This window comes from Pelecanus crispus, chromosome Z, assembly GCF_030463565.1.
Source record: "Pelecanus crispus isolate bPelCri1 chromosome Z, bPelCri1.pri, whole genome shotgun sequence".
Lineage (NCBI taxonomy): Eukaryota > Metazoa > Chordata > Aves > Pelecaniformes > Pelecanidae > Pelecanus > Pelecanus crispus.
Genome location: NC_134676.1, coordinates 44,601,505 through 44,622,867, shown reverse-complemented (window position 1 = coordinate 44,622,867; position 21,363 = coordinate 44,601,505). Strand labels below are relative to the sequence as shown.

At 39.2% G+C, this 21,363-nt stretch overlaps 1 protein-coding gene across 2 annotated transcripts in view; it reads right to left on the bottom strand.

Annotated features, from left to right (window-relative positions):
• Positions 1 to 21,363, bottom strand: part of NTRK2 (neurotrophic receptor tyrosine kinase 2) — a 202,823-nt gene that overhangs the window by 155,328 nt on the left and 26,132 nt on the right. For both annotated transcript variants that reach the window (XM_075725955.1, XM_075725956.1), the window contains exons 5-8: positions 18,836 to 18,990; positions 5,419 to 5,555; positions 2,303 to 2,435; positions 458 to 757 (exon numbers count right to left, since the gene is read on the bottom strand). In XM_075725955.1, the coding sequence (XP_075582070.1) occupies positions 458 to 757; positions 2,303 to 2,435; positions 5,419 to 5,555; positions 18,836 to 18,990 (725 nt within the window). The remainder of the gene's footprint in view (positions 1 to 457; positions 758 to 2,302; positions 2,436 to 5,418; positions 5,556 to 18,835; positions 18,991 to 21,363) is intronic.

Sequence of the window (21,363 nt, the reverse complement as noted above, 5' to 3'; positions counted from 1 at the left end):
ATCAACTCACTGAACTACACTACTGGTTTTGCAACAAGGCACTAGATGCTGCATAGGCATCCCCTGTGTCCTTGGATACACTGCCTAGTTGCGCTCACATGCAGTGCAGAAAACTTACAGGGTGGCTGAACTGGCACTGAGTGCTTTCCAGGATCAGAACTGAGGCTTGAGAAAACAATTCAGAAACAACAACCTTTTACTAGCCCTAGCTGTCATTGAGCATGGTTACTCAAAGGGAAGATTTACAGAGCACTAGTGTGGCCTCCCTTGAGAAGCAATAAACAAGAAGAAAATGCTCAAGAAAAACATTATTTTACAACTAATCTTGCAGACATTCATTCAGAGAAAAAAAAAAGCACATAAAAAGCTTCCTCCAATAGAGTTAAACTGGCCAGGAGCACTGTCTCCACAGTCTCATCAATTTGCAATTGCTAACATAAAAAAAAATTATACTCACCGTCTCCAGGCACTGACATGAAATGAGCATCAACCCGTTTTTCATCCTCTCCATACTCATTCTTTGCCAGTAAGGTATAAGCACCATTATTCAGGTGGGTAGGATTGTCCAGCTGAAGGCAGCCATGGTATTCACTTTGATTGATTACATGTATTTTAGTACAGATGTATTCAGACTCATTCAGTATAGCCCCTTCATAGAACCACTGCAATGTGGGCTTAGGGTTCCCTTTCACAGTGAATGGAATACACCAGTGGTGGTCCGGGGTTGGAGATTCAATAAACGTGATATTTGGTGCAACTATATTGGAAAAAAGAGTGAAGAAGATCAGAACATTCTGAACATGTTTTTCCTCCCTTCCCTCCCTCCCCCCAGAGTTATCAGCAAAGTATTTTTCATTCATCAGTACTAAAGTATGTTATTAGTAGGAATGATACCTATTTGGAGGATACTCACACAGGAACCCACCTGCTCTGCCTAGGGTACTATGGTCACAACTGAAATGAAGCCGTTCTTTAGAAAGAAACAAAACAAACTAGTTTCAGACAAAGACTGAACACCTGTTAAATCACTTAAACCCTGTAAGGTGTGGGAAGTTCAATTACTGGATCACTGAGAAGGGGCAGAGAGACATTTTAGCTTTGCTCCACTGAAAAAATGGTGCAGAGGAGTGCTGCAGGAACACAACAGTATTGAAAATATTTAAAAGTTGGCCAAAAGCAAGTAGTACTGGAAATATATTCAGCTAGGAATCCAAACTTTCAGATTATTTTCTTCACAGAATCAAAGCCAGAACAGATTACTTAATTCCCTGGATTCTTCTGTCAGGGAAAGATGATTTTCTACTACACATTTTCTCATTCTTTGTTCAAACCTGCTAAATGCCTCAAGTTTGCAGACTTGTTCTGTCTCCCTCAGGAGATTATTCCAACACCTTGCCCATTATTTCACTATTGGGAAATTTTCCTTGATACTTATTCTTAACTGCATCCAATTTCATCTAGTTATACTCCCTTTTATCACTCATAGCAGTGCCAAGCTCAGAATCTCATTTACACTGTTCAAACATTTCTAGTTTATGTCCCTTCCCATAGCTATTATACATCCAATTTCAACCTACAAACCTACATGTACAGTGATTTTTCTAGCTCACTCTGTCACGAGCACATGCTGAACAAAGTTTGCCATCTACAAAGCGTTCCATTCCCATCTTCAATTAAACAGAGGGTTGCAACTTGTGAAAACATGCTGTCTAATTCACATAAAATGAATTCAGGCTGCATCTTAGATCTAAAAAGCCAGAGCCTCTACACTACATGTCCCTTCCCCCTTCCTTGGCCTGGAAAAATAAATATATTATTCAAAGCTATGACAAATAAATTTACATCTGGCAGTACGAATGTTGCAAGTGTGTTATTTTTTGAACAAAGCAGTTGTTGCTTTAGATAATAAGAACTTAAACATTTGTAGTCTCTTAGTTCTATGAGCCTTTTGATGTGTTCACACTTCTTAATTCCTAAGACAGTGTCTATGTACATGCACACCATTACAAACCTTCCCACACTGACAGTGCCATTGAGTATTTTGGGTTTCAGACCTTTACTCACAGATCATTCTAACTGGAAGATAAAGTACTTAGAAATACATTTTTTGCAGAAGGCAGGGCTGAAAAAGATAAATAAGACTGCTGGTTGGGCTACTCCCAGCTTTAACTGCAGTAGATAGTTCACATGCCTTAAGGGTTTTCGTTTCACCAACCTGCGTGCCCAAAAAATATTTATACCCAAAACAGTTGCTGCCAATGCAGTTTGGCCTTGGGAGCTGTGTGGAGGCCTGCATACGTACAGAATACTGTGAGCTCGGCAGAGGCTTGATCCTCTCCCACAATGTTCTCTGCTACGCAGGAAATCCACAGTCCGCTGTCCATGGATGAAACGTTCTTTATGGTTAGTGAGGCAGGGTTCTTACTTGTGTCACTCTACAAGCGATCAGAAAAAACATGTATGTGTCAACAGCAGCATAAAGAACAAGGAAGGGGGGAACTGCTGGCCGCAGCAGAATGGCATTTTTCATTTTCCCTTCCTTTTAGCTGTATCAGTCCACAGTTAATAAAAGCCTTACTTTAGTGTGTTATCCAAACAGACACAAAACACCAACAGAACCAATTCTAACTGTCAGTGGCAGTGGATTCAAAGCTCCAAAAGTCCTGCTACAAACACGGCACTCAACCATTTTTTTGTCCTGTCACTTTCAGTTTCTGCCTTTTTTTGAAACACTTCTTCTTCTCTACACAAATGTTTTTTTCTCTACCCATATCCTTGCTCATCCCTCTCTTACACTTCATGACTGATTTCTATGGTTTATCCCTGCTCCCCTTGAACTTTTTCTTCCACCTATATTCTGGTCAATCCTTGCTTTACTCCTTGTTGTCTCTTTCCTTTACACTTGTGCTTGACATCTCTTCCCCTGCTGCCTTCTGAGCTCTACTGCACCTACACAGCAATGTGTCTTCTTCCTCCTCCTTAGCCAAATTTCTCTTGAAAGCTTCTTATCATGAAACCTTCCACAAGAAATTACAGAACTTCTACTACCTAAGTTACTGCCCCAATACTGGTTTATGTGTTTAAGCACAGGCTAATTAAGGTAAGAATTATGATTCTTAGAAATCTTGATTCTTACGATTCTTAGAAAGCTCAGTACCCATTTACAGCCTTCAATGCCATACTGAATATGTAGCTATGCAACACTGAATAAAGCAAATAGGGCTGAATTTAAAAAAAAGCGCTAAAAAGCTAGTTGTTAAAGATTCTTGTTTTCTTAAATCAGGTCCTTCATATGATCTCCAAATAATTACTATTTCCATACTTGAACTTTTCATACAACATGAGACTATTTTGTTAAAAAGGAACCAAAACACATTCAGAAAATAAACAACAATTAGGATAATTTTTAAAAAATACTTTTAAAGTACTTTTCTCAGGGTACACATACACTTCAGTGGTGCACAGAACACAAACAAATAACACACCGCATCTGTAAAACCACAGATACTTTCAGTGGCAGGCAATGGGGACATGCGGGAACACTCCTGCATACAGTCCTGTGGGACCAGAATTTTGAACCTCGAGATGACACCTTAACTCCACTTAAGTTAAATGTCCCTTTGATTTCAGTGTGACACTAGGGGAGGTGAGTGGAAAAGCAAACACCCCATTGCACATGTCTCTATGCACAACTCTAAGAGGTAAGCAGTGCTCAAAGCTGGACTGAAAGCAGAGAGGCTCAATCACAGGCTCAGGGCTGAAATCTAGAGCAAGAAAAATCTAACCAACATCAACGAGATTATACATCAGCACAGAAACTGAGAACATAGTTAACTTTGCAGGACTAGAGTTTAGTTTTAACTTTTGGTAATGTCTCTCTTTGTAAAACAGGAAAGAGAGAGAAAACAGGCAAAAGCAGCACAGGAGGTGAAGAAAAGGGAGGCAGAAACTGAGATGTGAGAGAAAGGAAACCAAAAACAACACTCATAGAAAAGGAAAGGATAGTTGTGAATGGCAAATGAGGTTTAAAAGGCACTCATTCTTCTGCTACTGAAAAGACTACTGTGCTCCATGGCTAAGGTTTTAGCTAGCCTATATTATGAGCCCCTCTGAAATCTCAAGACAAAGTTATGCCAGGACAGAATATTTCTGGAAAGCTTGAGGCAAACTGACCATGGCATTTCAAAGATAGGAGGGTTAAAAAATGCAGTGATCTCACTTTTTGAACAGCATCCCACATTTGTTTTGGCTCACAACTCAAAAAAACAAAAAAAAAGAAAGAGCACAACTTGGCATAGGTTCCCCAAACTGTTTTAATTTCTTGTTCTTGATGACGACTGATGCCTTTGGGTAGTTTTACAGATTAGAGAAAATTTTAAAAATAAAACTAGAGCTCTGCAGAGCTCTTACTTATGAGAGCTGAAAGACAGGCTAGTCAAATTCTATACAGGCCAAATATAATGACCTCAAGGCAGAATGTACAAAGATTATGAGACCCCAGAGGTCCTGTCTCTTCTGCACTGCAGGAACAGTTTTAGGGAACAGTTTTGGAAGTACACATCCCATACTTTGTACAGACCAGGAAGCTTTAGGCAGTCTGCACCATCATGAATGTAGGAAAGCCAATGCCATAAAATTGTAAATAACAAAGGGTCTTGCCCACTGTGTAAATAACTGCAGTTCAAGATGTCAGCAGTTGCATGTTGAAGATCTGCTTATATTCCTTTCCTTAACAACACTTCCATCAGAAAGAACTTAATCATTTTACCTCCAGTGTGCACACAGTCTAAAGTAGGGACACAGAATAAGAAATTCAGAAAACAAAATTCCCGCTGCCTAGATGATTTTATTGAGGTAACATCTTCATACTTCATTTAAAAAAACTGCCATTCTTTTTAGTAAAACCTGCACTTCAATTTCCAAGTCTTCCTGTTGTTGCTTTGTTTGTTGAAGGAAAATTTAAAAAGCCACAAAGTATTTACAAACAAATTCCAACACACCAAGCTTTTGGCATGAAAATATAATAAAACTAGAGACACAAAGCTTTTTTCATTCCTAGGGTAGATTAGATTTATTCTCTGTATGCAGGTATCAGTGATAATAAGAAAGCCCTTGCATTTCAGTATCCCGATTCACCACATTACTTCCAGAAATTTGCAGTACTCTCATTTACAAGTGAACATCCAAAAACCAGAGTGCAAATCAGGGTCTCGAGGAGCAAATGTTTGCCATTGTCCAAGAACACTGCAGCAGTCACCCTGGATTGAAAGTAACTCAGAAATAAATGTAATCCCAACATTAATTTTTTATTTCATCTTTTTAATAAAAAGTTAACTAAAGTTTACATGAACCTTCATTCCATCCTTCAGCAGGTATCTCCTGTTTCTGAATCGTCATGTATTCGAATACGAAACTTACCTCATGGTTTGAAACAAGATTAGTGAGCACCCAGGACACATTAGGGGGTGGCCCGCCAGTAGTATCACAGTACAAAGTGATGCTCTTTCCTTCCACCACGGTGATGTTGTAATTGCTTAAGTTTGCTGAGGGCAAGTCTACAATAGAAACAACAACAAAAAACCCACCTGCATTTGTATTTGACAGAAATAGACACCACTCAATTCTAAGCAAGCTGTATAAATGCAAGCAAACACCACTAAATCAGATATTCACTGTGGTTGGTTACTGTTCAGTCAGGGAGTATGAACATCATCTTTGGAAACATATAAATACAATCTTTAAGCTGCTACGTAAGGTTTTTCTGTGCCTCCTCCGCTTCACATCCTAAGAAAACATTACTGCATGTGGAAATACATTAAACTAATTACGTAGGGAAATGTTTCAGGAGGGCAAACAGAAGTTATGCTAACTTCAGTTTTTAATTTCAAAATGAAAAAAAACCCCTTCCCTTATTCTTTAAAACAGGAAATTTAATCTGTCTCCTTGTAACAGCTGCAAAGCAACCTCTATTTTCCACAAACTGACACTGTGATATTCCCACTGTTCTCCACAACACTAACAGGAAAATCCCATTTGCTCCCAATATCACACAAGAGACTGCAGCCCACCCTCTCATACAGAGACACAGCTCACAGATAGCAGGGCAAAACCTAGATCTTAAGTACAAAGTGAGGGAAACAGAGCACTGAACAGATCAAACCAGAGGAGACAAAGGACAGAAGAGAGAATTAGCAATTGCACAGAGCTGCTATCCAAGGCATCTCAGCAGACTTAGCTATTGTCCTCAGGAAAGCAGAAAAGCAGTGAGATGGTAACACTCACCAGGAAACAAGTCCAGATTTTGCAAGAATCAGGACCCACCCTCCATCTCACAGAGCTATAAATCACTCTGTACCTCACTCTTCAGCACCCAAAGCAATGGAAACTTCCCGAAGAGTAAATATATGCTGAATGCTTACAAAACCAGGAGGAGTTATAGACTAACCCTCTTCAAAAATAATGCTAGCAATATCAATAGACTTCAGGCACAGAGGACCTCACATTTCATGTTTATTTACATAGCCAATAATTATGCAACATGCTAGAAATATCATACCTTTCTCAAAAGATACTGTGCCATCATTTGGAGCTGTTACGCTTTGTAAAAAGCCTTGGCCTCCTTTGTGAGGCATTTCTCATCGACTGTTCCAGGCAAGTTTTACTTGCAATTTATCATCTCAAATAATCAAGCTTATCTGCTGTGCTGGATATGTATGCACGATCTTGCAATGACTTTTCTTTTTCTGAAACAACAGTTCTCTTTTTTTTTTTGTTTGCTTTTAGTTAAGAGTACAGTAGTTTCATCATGGACTTGCAGGTACGGAAGTTTAGCAGAGACTTTTTTGCTTATGTAAAAAGCCCCATACAAACAATTAACCATCAAATCAGTATGAACACAATATATTTGCTAGAACTTCAACAGCAGCTACATGTATTGGAAATTGCCCTTTAAGTTTAATTAGTTCAATAGAAATTAAATGAGAGGAAGTAATACCAAAGAGAAGACAAATCATCTTCCAGGCAATGCTTTCTTGCCTAATAAGATTTGAAGATCAGTACAAGTATACAATAACTGCTTAGGCAATTCTCCCAGAGCTTTAAGTAGTGCTGTAATATGATTCCTGTTACAGGCATCATGGATTTCTTCTATTATGTTCACTTTATAAATCATATGTTGAAGTTTATTGAGACAGAGCTGGACAGTTTGTACGCTTTGATGCACTAATCTGTTAGCGAAGGTAGCCATCTGCTCTCGCCTGCTGTGAATTCAAATCTCAGCAGTGTCTGTCAACTAGCTGGGCAGGAAATAAAACTAATCTTAGGGAACATTTGGATATTAATTTTGCTGGTTAAGGAACAAGGAGAGAAGTAATGAGATCATTTGCTTTACAAAGTTACACTTCCACGCCACCTCTGAAAACCATTCCAACTACTATTGCCAGACCTAAACGTGCAAAGAGATTAAATCTCCCCACTTCTTCCTGGCCCTAGCACCTGGGACAAGGTCTACATGACAGATTAGCATTTCACTGTGCAAGCCTGCACAGTTCCTACTAACACAACATTTCACATGAAACCTCTCATGTAAGCAAAAATAAAACCAACTTTGGTCCCTTAGAGCCGTCCTTTAGTAGATGTTAAGTTCTGAGACAACTTCTTCCTGCAGTGTGTTTATTTACAGGACAGGCAACTGAAGTTTAATTCCTCTGGTACTGGTTCTGATTCCCACCCAGAATTAGATCCTAGTTCTGCTTATCTGCAAAAGTCTGCACATGTCATGTTGGTGTTGTATCTCAGGGAAACAGATAACATCATACTTGTATCCTGCCAGAAGGTATAAAATAATAGTGCTTATTATTCTATAGATTCCTAAAGCTACACTACAAACCACTTGCAAGACCCAGCAGAAAACATTGCAGCAAAAAAGTATAAATAGTATAGCATAGCATAGCATAGCATAGCATAGCATAGCATAGCATAGCATAGAATAGAATAGAATAGAATAGAATAGAATAGAATAGAATAGAATAATCACAATCACATTATTGTGTGTGTTTTCTTTTACTCCCTTTCCCAGTCATAAGTGGTGGGTGGGAAACACATACAAGAGTTGCCTTGGGATTTATTTTTTCTGGTTGGATATCTTGAATTTTCACGAAATATCATGAATTTTAACTGCAAGGTCATTTTGGCTTTTATTTCCAGTGGCAACCAGACTGCTCCACAGCAGGATGCACACTAGTTGAAAAGTAGCTCTGTTTGGAAAAAGCAGACAGTAGCATAAGACCTCACATCTAGAAAACATGATACACTGGGCTTACCAATAAAGCAATGAGACTAAGCAGCAAAACCTGTACTGAAAAATAACTGTATTTAAAAAACCACAACGCACCCTAACAGACACATATGCTCAGTATGTACGCTCAGTGTAATGTGAGACCATTTATACGAGTCAGTAGCATTTTCACACCTACACAAACAAAGATATCCAACCATGCTGCATTTACTCCTGACTTAATTTGGTTAAATACAGTGTTTTAGATGACTATCACTTCTGTTGATACAGATGTACATTTTAAAGGACTTTGTATACAGTAATTGATACAAGCAATCAGACAACAGGTTCAAATACGTCTGTATACTGCCAGAAAAGTAAGTTTAGACTGTAGCACAAGAGCCCACGCACGGTAGACATGACATCATCTTTCCACAAGTCTCATCTTGATATCTGTTAGACAGAGATTACCCTGTGCCCCAAAGCTCGAAACACAATATCTCTTTCAAACTTTGATAGCATTAATTATTATAATTCTGGATATCAGGAATAACCCTGCTAGTATCTGATTTCTTTTTTAAGTTTGCTATATTCTTGGCCTTAATAGCCTTCTGCAGCAGTAAGTTTCACAGGCATACTGGCCAGGCTGTATGCAAGAGCCATGCCCTTTTACCAGTTCTGAAATTTGTGACACTCAAATTCATTGAGTGCTCTCCTGTTCTGATAGGACATAGAAAAGAGAGTTTCTGAATGATCTTCTTAAGACCACTCTGTTTCATTTCGTTTTCTCAAGTCCCCTTTCTTCTCAAAGAAGAAGCTTTTCAACCTTTACAAAAATGGGAGGACAGAACCTGCTACTGAGAATTTTAAACTGTAATATAGATAGTTACGTAGTTCAATAGATGAAAGCGTACACTAAAGTCCATGTGTTTCATTATGTATGGGTGTATAACAGCTATGTTATGTCACCACTTACAGAATATCTGTTCGTATATTCAAATTGATAACATTCCCGGGAATAGGCAGCTCTGGATTAGAATAAGCAGTCACTTCCCTCACCCTAGCACGACTGGACACAACAGAGACAAGCAGGAGGAACTTCTTTATGTCAGCCGAGTATCTCCAAATATCATCTCATGTTTTAGAAGGAACAAACCCTCCTTTAAGCAGGGGGAGGGGCTACTGACCTTCACAGACCATCATTAGTGCAAACCGATGGCCCAAGGCCATCAGACTGTGGAACTGTCAAGCGTCACTAGGGAATGACTCATATCTTCACTGTGCACAGCTGGGACTTCAGCAATCACAAAAGCAAATACTTTGGATAAAATTTTCAAAGGTTACTACAGCATTTGGCTACACAACTGTCAATCGAAATTAATAAAAAGAATGTGCCTCATTCCTAAAGGGCTTTCAAAGTCTTCATGCTGCTACTTACTACTTTCTACAGAAAACTTAACACTGCCCTTGGTAGAGCCAGATTGTCACTATATGTCAAAGGAAGGAAATGACCTAATTAAGAAACAACTGAGTATTAATACAAAGTCTGTAGTCTGTAACTCAACTCTCAGCACCAAGCTAATGCTCTAGCCAGTACACTATAGCAACTTTTAGAAGGTCTTAAGCAAGGAGAAAAGAATCCACCATCACACCCAAGATGTTGTTTCACTGGTTAACTATCTACACAGTTACAAAACTTTTTACAAAATTATTTCCAGCTTGACTTTTTCAGCTTCGACTTTCAGCTGTTCAGTTCTGGGATTTATTCAGCTGCTCAAAAACCTTAACCAAAATATTCTCTTAATATGGTCAATTAGCCTCAATAATGACATGAAATGACATGATGAAGAAATGAGCACCTGAGAGAACACTGTAAATCCAATATTGCATTCATTTATGCCATCCTTTGCACACTAAGCCCCTGATTTTCATCAGCCTCTCGACAAACTCCCAGGAGTCTAGCCTTGATGCAGTGTTACTAAATGGTTTTCAATATGGCCCATGACATCTTTTTTGCTTGGTGCGTTTTTGCAGGTCAACCTGTTCTGTGATAAGAACAAGGAGTTACGAAGAAAAAATTCTCAATATTTTTCTCAAAACTAGCCAACGGCATCTGAATTTTAATAAGGTCATTTCAGTCATTACCTGAAATCATTAAGTATCTTTTTAATAAAAATATCAGACCCAGAATGATTAAATTAATAGTGAGCCAGCAACTGTGTATCAAACTGAACCATATAAAAGCAGACTACCAGAACCACTGATTTATAAACTATCCCCTGTAATTCTTAAGATACAGTGGCCCAAATTCAGCTTCCCTCACATAAGGTTTCAATACAGTCCAAGGTTCTTGGGTCCCCTGGTTTCACTTTTTCTCTCTAGGGAGAAAACATTCAACTAATTACAGCACTACAGCACTACAGGTTGGTAACACCCACTACTTGTACTGTCTGGAGCCTGAAAACAGGATGTTTAAGACTTTAACTTAATTTGTTAAGAACTGTGCACATGGATCTGCAAATTTCAGAGGTCTTACTGGCTCCAAACAGGTTGTATCAATGTAAGAGGTAAGAAAAACAGAGTTTTCTTGTATCTTTCTACTAAATTCTGCCTTGTTTGAAAATACAGGAATGTTTACAAATTCCAAAGGTCTTTTCCTATGGACTTTTATGGGTTTAAAAAACAAAGCAAAAAACTTTCTAGTAATTCTAGCTATAAAACTAGGAGCTGTTGGATATGTGATACACCTCCTGTGCTTCACTTAGCAACTGTGTGCAGCCAACAAGCTCTGAGCCAAATTTCAGCTATGGACTAAGTGGGCATGTTTCCACTGAAATGTGTAGAACGAGAGGGCCAGAAGTCAGCCTGGCTGCATCTTTAGAGCACTATAAACAGGACACCCCAAAAGTTTACATGCAAATCATGAATGAAAGAAACATAAAACATTGTTTCCCTTTCCTGTTGTAGCACAACCACAAAATCAAAACGCTCAATACATAGAGATAATTGCAGAAATCTCACAAAAGTTATTCCAGGATTACAACCACAACCATATTAAATGAAAAATAAAAAAATGTCAGGCAAATAAAATACACAATTAGCAGAAATCAGGAACATTTAAAAAAACTATCACCTCTCATATATCTTCTTTTTTCTGGAGCCCAAAGCTCACTTTTCTCTCCAGCTACAGGGAAGAGAAGCCCGCAACTTCTCATTTCACTACTCTAACCACCAGGCACTACTCTCCATTTCTCCACTGTAACTTGGCCATCATGCACCACAAAACTTGAAATTTACCTTGGATAAAGGCACTAAATCTGAAAGGTGTAAGGCGGAAAGAGGAAAAGGAATCCTGGATTATGATCCTTTTCCCCAGCATATTTGCATACTACGCCCACTGAGTGATAATGTAAATTAAAGAAACTGTCCCAGACCAAAACCTCTTCAACTCTTCAGGAGAATATATAGCCATTGAATAGAACACTGAACACCACTGAATAGAGATGTGCTCACCATGTCGAATAGCAAATCGTGATGAGTGTTTTCCACAATGACCACAGTATTTTGTATAGGTCTCACAGGGTTAAGCTAGAACAGTCTCAAACACTCTACAGCTTGGTGGTGAGGACATTATCCCCAAAGTTGTAGGTTAGATTCCTGAACTGAACCTGAATCCAGAGAAGGATGATAAACTCTCTTCCTGTAGCCAGTACTTTCTTTTTTTAATCTAAAAAAAAAAGAAGCAGCTCTTGTTATGCCCTTTGAAAGGAAAAGCACAAATTCCTACTGTTGGGAGAGATTGAGTCCAAACATAGAGGCTCCTTGCCAAAGCCCTGAAGAGAGTCATTCAGACCAGAGTTTAGGACTTTCCCATGCCTTCAGCATTTCCTAATGAGCAGTTGGAAGGCATATGTACACTGAACAAGGCATATGTACACTGAACAAGCCATTCTGGACCTCGTCTTGCTAGATGTGCTTGCTGCCTCAGCACACCTTCTTAGAAGTCCAACTCTCATTTTCTTACCATGCCAGATCTGACACTCACAACACCCACCTCGTTAGTCTATGGAGGAGCGTCTTTCTGTTGGGAAGCAGAATGAGTGATGTGGCAGCTCACTGAGCCACCCAAATATTTTAAAATATTAAAAGAAATCTGCCTCCAATCATGACATGCCCGATTGTCACATTCCGCTTCACAGAAAATAATTAAACAAGTACAGCCTCTACTGGAAGATAGTAAGTCTTTAAAGTATGCTTTCCCAGACCCAATACACCCGTACTTTGCCTTTAAACACTCCATCACTCCCTGCTTAACTGAAATTATCACTAGAAGCAAACTTCTGCAAGCAGAGCCAGCATGTGCTGCAGGAAAGACCACAAAACTTGCTAACTCATCTTCATGATTACAGCAACAAACACAACCTCCACAGAACTGTCACTCCATCCAGGGCTTCAAATGCCGTCCAGAATGCCATGCAGGCACAAACCACTAACAGCTGTGAACCAGAACAAATTCACTTAGACAGCAAGCCGTCTTCTGCAGTCAACCTGTACAGAAGCTTTGAAGGTTGCTGCTGATGTTTCAAACCAGATGAAGGGCTTACGTTTCCAAGGTTTACATCAGCTCCTTAAGTTCTGCCCAGGAACTTTCTCTTAAGGTCCCTAGGCCTGATCTGGGTTCTGGTAGGAAGGTGCTGAATAAGAAAGGATCTTGCAGCACCTGAATCATTTAATTGACCTTGTCCCCAATATTAATATCAACAGTTTGTCTGCAAGAATTTTCAGATTAGGTGTTTCTATAGAGGCTATCCACCTTATCAACACTTCCCTTGCTAGTAGTCTCCTGAAGGTACCCAGCCATGTTTTCTCTGAAATTCCCTGAATAGTTAAGGAAATTAAATTGCATCTGGAGAAATTGTCCTTAACTGGTATTTAAGCTTCAGTTTATCCACAACAACTTTCAAAAGAAAACCAAATACATTCAGTGCAGTTGGGCTGAATACAGCAGCCACAAGCTTAACAGATAAACCAAGAGCAAAACAGCCTTTGTAATGCAAGTTAATGAGGCCTAAACTAGCTTATGCAAACTTCTAACAAATGGCTTCTTATTCACTAAGTGCATGTAATGCAGTTGCAATTCCTGTATCTTTATCTGGGGGAATTTCATGTGTGTCCAGGAAAGCCTGAAAACAATGCTGACCTGTCAAATATTGCAATGTGATAAATGTGATCCTGAAACAGGAACATTTTCAGAGAACTACATGAACAAGTAAAATGATGTGTTCCATCTTGATACCAAGTATACAGCATACCAAATATACAGCTGAAGGGATGCCGTCATGAAACATCTCCACCTTTAAAGTGAAAATAGTACTTTCTTTAGACTTCAGAATACAGTTACCTAGTCGTCAGTCTTTACCTAGTTACATTGTAAGAGCAAAGTAAGAATATTGCCAGCCAACAGTCAGATAGCCGTTCTCCCTTGGTAGATCATTACTCCACACCTACACAGACGCGTCAAGTCAGGCATAGAGAGTACCTCTGCAAAGCTGCAAAATGCACTGAGTTCAGGAACAATACTTGAGTGATCAAGACAGGTTTCTTTCCCTTAGACAGTGACTTACTTCTATTTCTAACCTGCTTTGTATTATAAACCTGCTTCATTCAAGTTAAAGCAGAAATTGAATCAGATTTATAAAATAAAATTCTGCTTTTTTTTAAAATATGAGACGTTCACGTACATCACATACACTCAACTAGCATATTCACAAGCCCTGATTTATCTATCATATGTCTAGACATCTGTATGAAAGTTACTGGTTGCTTGCTGAACAGATGAAAGTGTGCACACTCACAAGGAAGTTACGTACATGTCTTTGAAAATGAGACTTCCTGTTGCCTCTTCAAATATCCACAAATTATTTGTTATTTTCACTTAAAAGCTGGAATACTGAAAATTGTTTTAATTAAGTTTGGAACATTCTAACTCAACTTTGGAGCAACAGTGAAACCCCATTACTGTCAAAACTCTCATAAAAAACATTTTTCATGTAGGCCATGATCACAGATAAGAATTAAAACTCTTACAGAAAAATAACAACAGTTTGCCACCATACATCATGCATAACATAGTTCTTGAGCCAAAATAAACACAGGCTAGAGAGCCCATGAATATTCTGAAAGGTAAACATGGAGAATGTTTAAGGCTTTTTTTTAAATTCACTTCATTCTGCCTGTAATGTTCTCCTTCTGATAGTCTTATCTGTGAAGTCTGGCTGATAATGGAAAAAAATGTCAACACCCACTGGATTATGCCTTTGCTTGTGATTTTAGACTGCATTGTACTGTGATTGCCTAAGATCTAATGCTTATTTTATTGACCCACTAATACAACAAATCTTTTCTGTAAATTCAAAGAAATAAACACATCAATCCTTCAGTTTGCCTTTTCTCCCCCCTTAGAATTTATAACCACCTGCCTCCAGTCTGGTATTACTATTTACTTAGTTGCCTCTAGGACAAAAATCTATCACCAGAAAGAGGCTGAAATTAAGCCAGATCCAGTCCAGGCCATTTGTAGTCATCTGAACAACTGCCTGTAAAAATTCATGGCTTTCCCAACCAAGCAAGAAATGGGCAACTCATGTCTTTAGATTGTAATTCTACATTACAACTTCTGAAACTTTGTCAGTCATACACAAGAAGGAGCACTAAGAGCAACTCCACAGTACTTCATGTGCAAGGGAAGAGACAGACAGAAAATGTTAGCATTCATAAAATCCCATAGTTCCTAGACCAGACAACATTTCCGCTGACTGGCTGCATATGTAAACAAACAGCCAGTCTGAACACACATTTGTTATATGTACAACAAATTAGTACATGAGACTAATTTGCCACTTTGTTCAGCAGACTTTAGCTAGCATGCATGACCAATGACAAGAAAGAAAACATCTGCAGAAACAATGTATGATAAATAAGCATACAATGCTGGGACAGTAAGCAAAATTGAAAGCCAAATCAAGCACCACACCAGCATATATAAAACAATCTGATTAACTAAATTGGCCACATAAGGCAAAATGCCATTACCAGATCAAGATCCAGAGCAACAAAAATTCCACACGTGACTGCAGAAGCTGTCGCTGTAGAAGCCAGGCCTCTCCCAAAAATACCACAAGAGAAAAATACTTCTTTCGGTATCAGTGAGTTCAATGATAGCAGCTGAGTAATCAAATGCCTACCAGACGGAGCAACCAACACCTTAATAACCTGTCCCAAAGACATGGTCTTGCCTCCTTGGCATTCAGTGACCTCCAGGTGATCTGCAGACTGACTGACTTTTGAGTGACCTTACCCCAGGCACAGGACATGCCTCGCTTCCAAGGACTTAATACCCCAGTGGCAATTGCTGCCAGAGCTTACAGAAGTAGTAGTAAGAACAAAGTATTTATTTAGTTAGTTGTCTTTCTTGATTTTCTAATGCTATTTACCAGATAGAAACAAAAAAAGAAAAGAGGATGGCCTAGGTGGTGATGCTGTCCATGTTGTACAGACAAGCAGCAAATGCTGTGAAAATGGCAAAACTACACTCCACCATTCCTCTACACAGAAGGCTCTACTAACACTACTGTGGTAGATGCAATTTAAAAACCTCTGACATAGAAATTAAGTGTGAATTTAAAACTTAACAGAATCTGACAATTTTCATCATACATAAATACATTTCAAATGCAATAATTCTGCAAACATCATAACAACTCATTGACACTTTTAATATTGCAGCTGGAAAGGAGCCTCTAGATAGTGAGCATACCTGACTTCAAACCTCAGGAAAAGAAATCACAAAGCTGATGGCATCTGAATTGCAACCAGCCTTTAATCAGCACATTAATGAACAATTCCACCGTATAAACAATAAGTCAAGTACCACAGAACTTTACTAATTTTCACATCAATTACCAACAAACCAAAGCCTTATGATCAAGAAACCACAGTGGCCTCTTCCAACTTCCCAGCAAGAGATTTATTAACAGCACACAGTAGCAAGATGTCCTATTATCAAGACATTTACCACATACTGTACAGGCCACTTACTATAATATTATGAAGTAATTAATAACACCTGCACACAAAGAACAGAGCATGTTTGCTTAGTTTCTAAATCAAAAAAATTTAACAAACCAGGGAGATGGGATGAAACCATTTCATTAGCAGAGAAAATTAGAATATGTTTTATTAACAAAATTCAAAGGCCTGCATGCCCCAAAATTTCTCTTGACATCAAAAGGAGCTACAAATGTCACATAGTTCAAAGGAAAAAAAGTTCACACATGTCAGAAGCTGAATTGTTCTTCTATTTTAGTTCTACCTATTAGCCTCTCAGAAAGTTCTGGAATTAAATAAACCAGCTTCATCAGTCTTTTTTTTTGAAATTAAGTCTTGTACTTTTAAACACAGAAAAATATCTGCAGAGATACTGGAAGCAAGAGTCATGCATTGGATCTTCCAGGTATCCTCCAGAACACAGCCCATGCTCACCAAGACGGTCATTCCTCTTCACCTGGGATTCCCTATTCTGTGCCTAGGAAAGGCTGTGTTGTCATCTTTATTAAAAACCTATGTCCTGCATTGGTTCATTTTGAAAAAGGTAAACTAAGGGGAAAGACCCACTAGAAGAAAAGAAAAAAAAGGAAAAAAAAACAATTATGTAAAGTTTCGTCATATTTGGACGCTGTAAACTAACATAAATAATTTGCAGGCATGTGCTGACATCCACACAGATCTTCAGCTAAATGCACGTTTCCCCTATGTAAATTCCACAAACTGCAAATTCCAATCTGAATGTTGTATATACTCACCTTTCGTCCTCCTCTTCCTGCTCTATTTGGAAGTACCACCTTCCCTTGTCATGGCAAGTATTTCAGTCAAGACATGCCCACAGGATGCATGCATGTGTACACACACATGTACCTACACTGCATCAAGAGGTCAGAGACAAGTCTGTTGTGACTGTAGATGGTCAAGAACTCAGGAGAGAGAAATAATGTCTCATAGGTTTAATTCTGGGTATCTAACAACAAAAGGTTTTGAAGGAAAATCCTAACTACCTGGTAGCTTCCAGATGTGCCAGCCAAGAATGTTACAAAATACTATGCTAGAGTTCCTGGTTTGTGCTAACTGATCTCAGTCCACCAGCAGACCCTTCTACACCCAGCAGATTAATCTCCCTTCTAGTCCATCCAGCTGGAGCAGATGGTTGAGTCCATTTAGCTCAGCTTGGTATCATCTCCCACTTCAGGTAAGTCAGATCCTGCAGCACACGAAACCAACTGTGCAGCTCACAAGACACCCTAAACAGGTTGCTTTTTTTTTTTTTTTGATCATGCTAGACACTAGCATCATTTTTGTCATGAATACAGCACCATGTCTGGCCCCAGCAGGAAGCTGGACAGAAGACCAACAGCATGATACATGGCCATAAAACACATTACTGCCATTAAATGCTGCACATTACATCTGCAGCAGCTCCCGTTGATGGCTCTTCCTTGCTGGCACCTGCTTTCAGAGGGTGTCACACCCTCCATACACGCAGTGGAGAAAAGGACACTCAATGGGCAAAGGCAGAAGGAGAAAAGGTATCATTTTTGTGTTCCTCCTGCTATTCACCTTCACTTACAGCCTTCCCAATCCAAATCAGCCCTCCATGAGGATACACTTGATCCCTTTCCTTCTTGCATGCCTGCTGCTGGGCACCCCAGCTCCCTGCCCTGCAAAGGAAACTCCAGACTCCAGCAGGTCTCACATTGTCTCAGAAACACCTGGCCTCTGCCCCTGGTACACAGAGGAGGAGAAATCTCTTCAACTAGTGAATGAAACTTTTCACCAGCTGTCCCAGGACCATATACAGGCAGCAAAGTTTTATACAAAAAAAGGCTTATTGTTACATCATTTTTCCACTATCTCCAGATCCATATAAGCTAACTGAAAAAAATAAGCCACAAAATGCTACAGACCTAAGCTTGTTATGACTCTTTTGCACAGCCTTTACAAGTGACCTCAGTAGAGCTTTACCTATGTGACGAACAGAGCTATTGCTAATTTATCTCTATTAGCAGGCAGCTCTTCTGAATCTTCTTCCTAGCACTAGAGTTTGTATTTTTGAAGGAAAATAAAGACTTCATTAACCATTAGTACCTGAAAAAAAATTCAAGGAGGTAGAATTTTGTGTCTATTGAGCTTGGAAGCGCTACTATTTAGTTTAACAAAGGCACATGCATTTTATGTAATTCTTGTATGTTATCTACAGCTGGTGTTCTGTTTTCTTGCACTTGAACAATGGTACATTCTTAAAGGATCAAGGGGGAAAAAAAAACTTTACGTGAAGCTCCCAGAACTACTCCATGTGGGGTGAAAGACCACTGAGTGGTTAGTATCTCCACTGAAATCTCTTCCTTTAGTAACGCTGTTGTCATCCTGATAGGTATCTTGTAAAAAAGCATATTTGTTTTTCCTGTCTCAGAATAATTTAGAAGTAATTGTATGTTAAAAGAGTATTACCGCAGTTCGGGACCTTCATATCCAGCAAGGCTGTCCTCTTGTTGTTGTCATCTATGCAATATAAATCCTGAGTTTCTGTGTAAAACTTCGTCTCTTGAAATTTCTTGATCCACATAATTTCACAGGAGCACTTGAAAGGATTGTCCACCAATACCCTATAGCAAAAAAAACAACTTATTTAGAACACAGAATGTGTTGTGCATATAGAAAAAATGTGGGGCAGGGGGACTCCAAGCACACAGCTGGGTGAAAGTAGAAGTTGAACCCTTTAGTTAAGAAGGATAAGGAATGCAACCTTAGTAATCAGTGCAATACAAGCTGCAAGTGGATAATGGCTTCCATGTAGAGAATGAAGCTCTCTTTGCACCAAGAATCCAGACTCTCATAGATCAGAGAGATTACACAGGGGGCTCATCTACTATCTCCAATTCACTGGTGTAAATCAGGAGCACATGGAGACCTGGGCCTTCCATCAAGCTCCATTTTATTTCGTAAGAGTCAAGAAGAGATCAGAATTTCTCCATTCTACACTTGAGACTCTGTTCAGCTACCTCAGAAAGATCATGCCAGAAATGGTTTACTACTGTGAAGTGGTAAATTCTTTATAGAGCCAAACAGTCATGGATTATAGGCAAGCTCTAACAAACTCTAATCATAAAAAAGGATTTTACCTAACCTTCAAAATTCATCTGCTACAACACTCTAGAAAATCTCACAGTAAAACCCTAGGTAATGTCACGAAGAAACACTAACTAAAAACATGGCCCTGAAAGAGAAATGTATCATCTAGCTATACAGTATACTGCATGGAATTTAAACCACAGGTTAGAAAACAAATTCTAGTTTTAAATTATACTAAACCACACAACAATGTAATGCAATAGCACCCAAGTAAAATATGAACAGAAACATCCCACTATCTATGTAAGAAGTGACCCAGGCATAGATGAGATCCAATAAAGCATGTGCAAGTGACTGTTTAAGGCATCTCATTACAAGAACAACTGTTCTTAACAAAATTGCACAGCTATTTTCAGTGTACAGAAACCAAACTCAAGTTGCTCACAGAATCTATGCTCATAAATGCCTCCTGAGGACATGAAGTGTGCAAATCATGAAAAACTGAGCTTATCGGAGCTGTAACCTGTTCCCCCAAAAGCCATCTGCAGTTCTTTGAGGATTAACAGCTTAATGCAGGGATCATTCTTGCAAGTCTCTGAAGGAGCAATTTATATTCACAGAAGTCACCTGCTGGACTTTAACATCACCACAGCATGGACAAGAACTGCTTGTGCAAGACAGAGTATGAACATTAGTATCCCTTGGGTCTAAACCTACAACATGCATTTTCAGAACAGCAAGATTTACTTCCTGTCTTCTGTTTCATCATATAACTTCCCTGAAAAAGAGAAATTTCCCTTGCCCAGTGGCTGAGCAGTCCTTTTCTTCCACTGTTTTATTTTGTGTTAAACCCACCAAGGGAACTAGGCACATCATAGGCAGGATGCTGGATAAAGGCATGGTGGCCCAGCTGAAACCAGGGCCTAGTAAAAGCAAATTACATGTCTTTATCATGTTTGCTGTAATTTTACAGCTGCAGCTGCAGTTTGTTCTAAAAGAAGAAGCCTTTCAAAGCAGCATTTCCTTCTCTACAATACCTGGTGAATATCTCCTACTTCACCCTATCCTGAACTTTTCATCCCTTTATGTTTTGATTTACAAAAGTGCTAACAACAGGACACTTGCTTGTCACATGTAGAGGAGGCTCCTCAGAAGCTATTTATGGCATCATTCTCCTCTCGGATTCCTCTTCCAATACTTTCTCTCCTCTTTCTGATTTTCCACCTATGTATTAGCCACTTATCAACAGAATTGTTCACCTGATACTAATTTTATCACTGTTTTTCCTCCCTTCAGACTCTTGCTTCCCCCCCACCAACTTTCTTTCCCTCACTTCCCCCACATCTGTATATCTCACTTCATCACAATCTCTGTTTGCGTAACTTCAGTTCTTCTATCCTTACACTCCAACCCTTTCCTAAGCCCACAACACTCCACCTCAATTTTGTATCCTCTGTCTCTCTCTCAACTCATCCCCCATCGCACATTGCCTCCATACCTCAAATACTACTCAGTTTAACCTTCACACCATCCAGTTTTTCCATGTCTGGCTCACTCCCTGTACCATTCCCCTGCTTCTACTACCATGACACTGAATGGCCATTGCTTAACTCTGGTATTAACAATACAAATATATTCACTCCTAATTCACATCGGTCAGTTGTTTTGCATCTAAGTGCTATTTCCGTGCCTCATTAAACTTCATTTCCATAATTCCTATCACGTATTTGTAACATTTGATTCTCTCACTCTTTGTCCCAAATCCTTTCTTACTTCTTTCTGCCCAGGACAAACCAAATTCTTCAGGAAGATCAGCAACACTGACATTGTCCTCCTTCAAAATCTTTGTAAGCACTCACTCCACCCAGAGCCTGTTCTGAACGTAAGTTGAACAAAAGTTTCTGAAC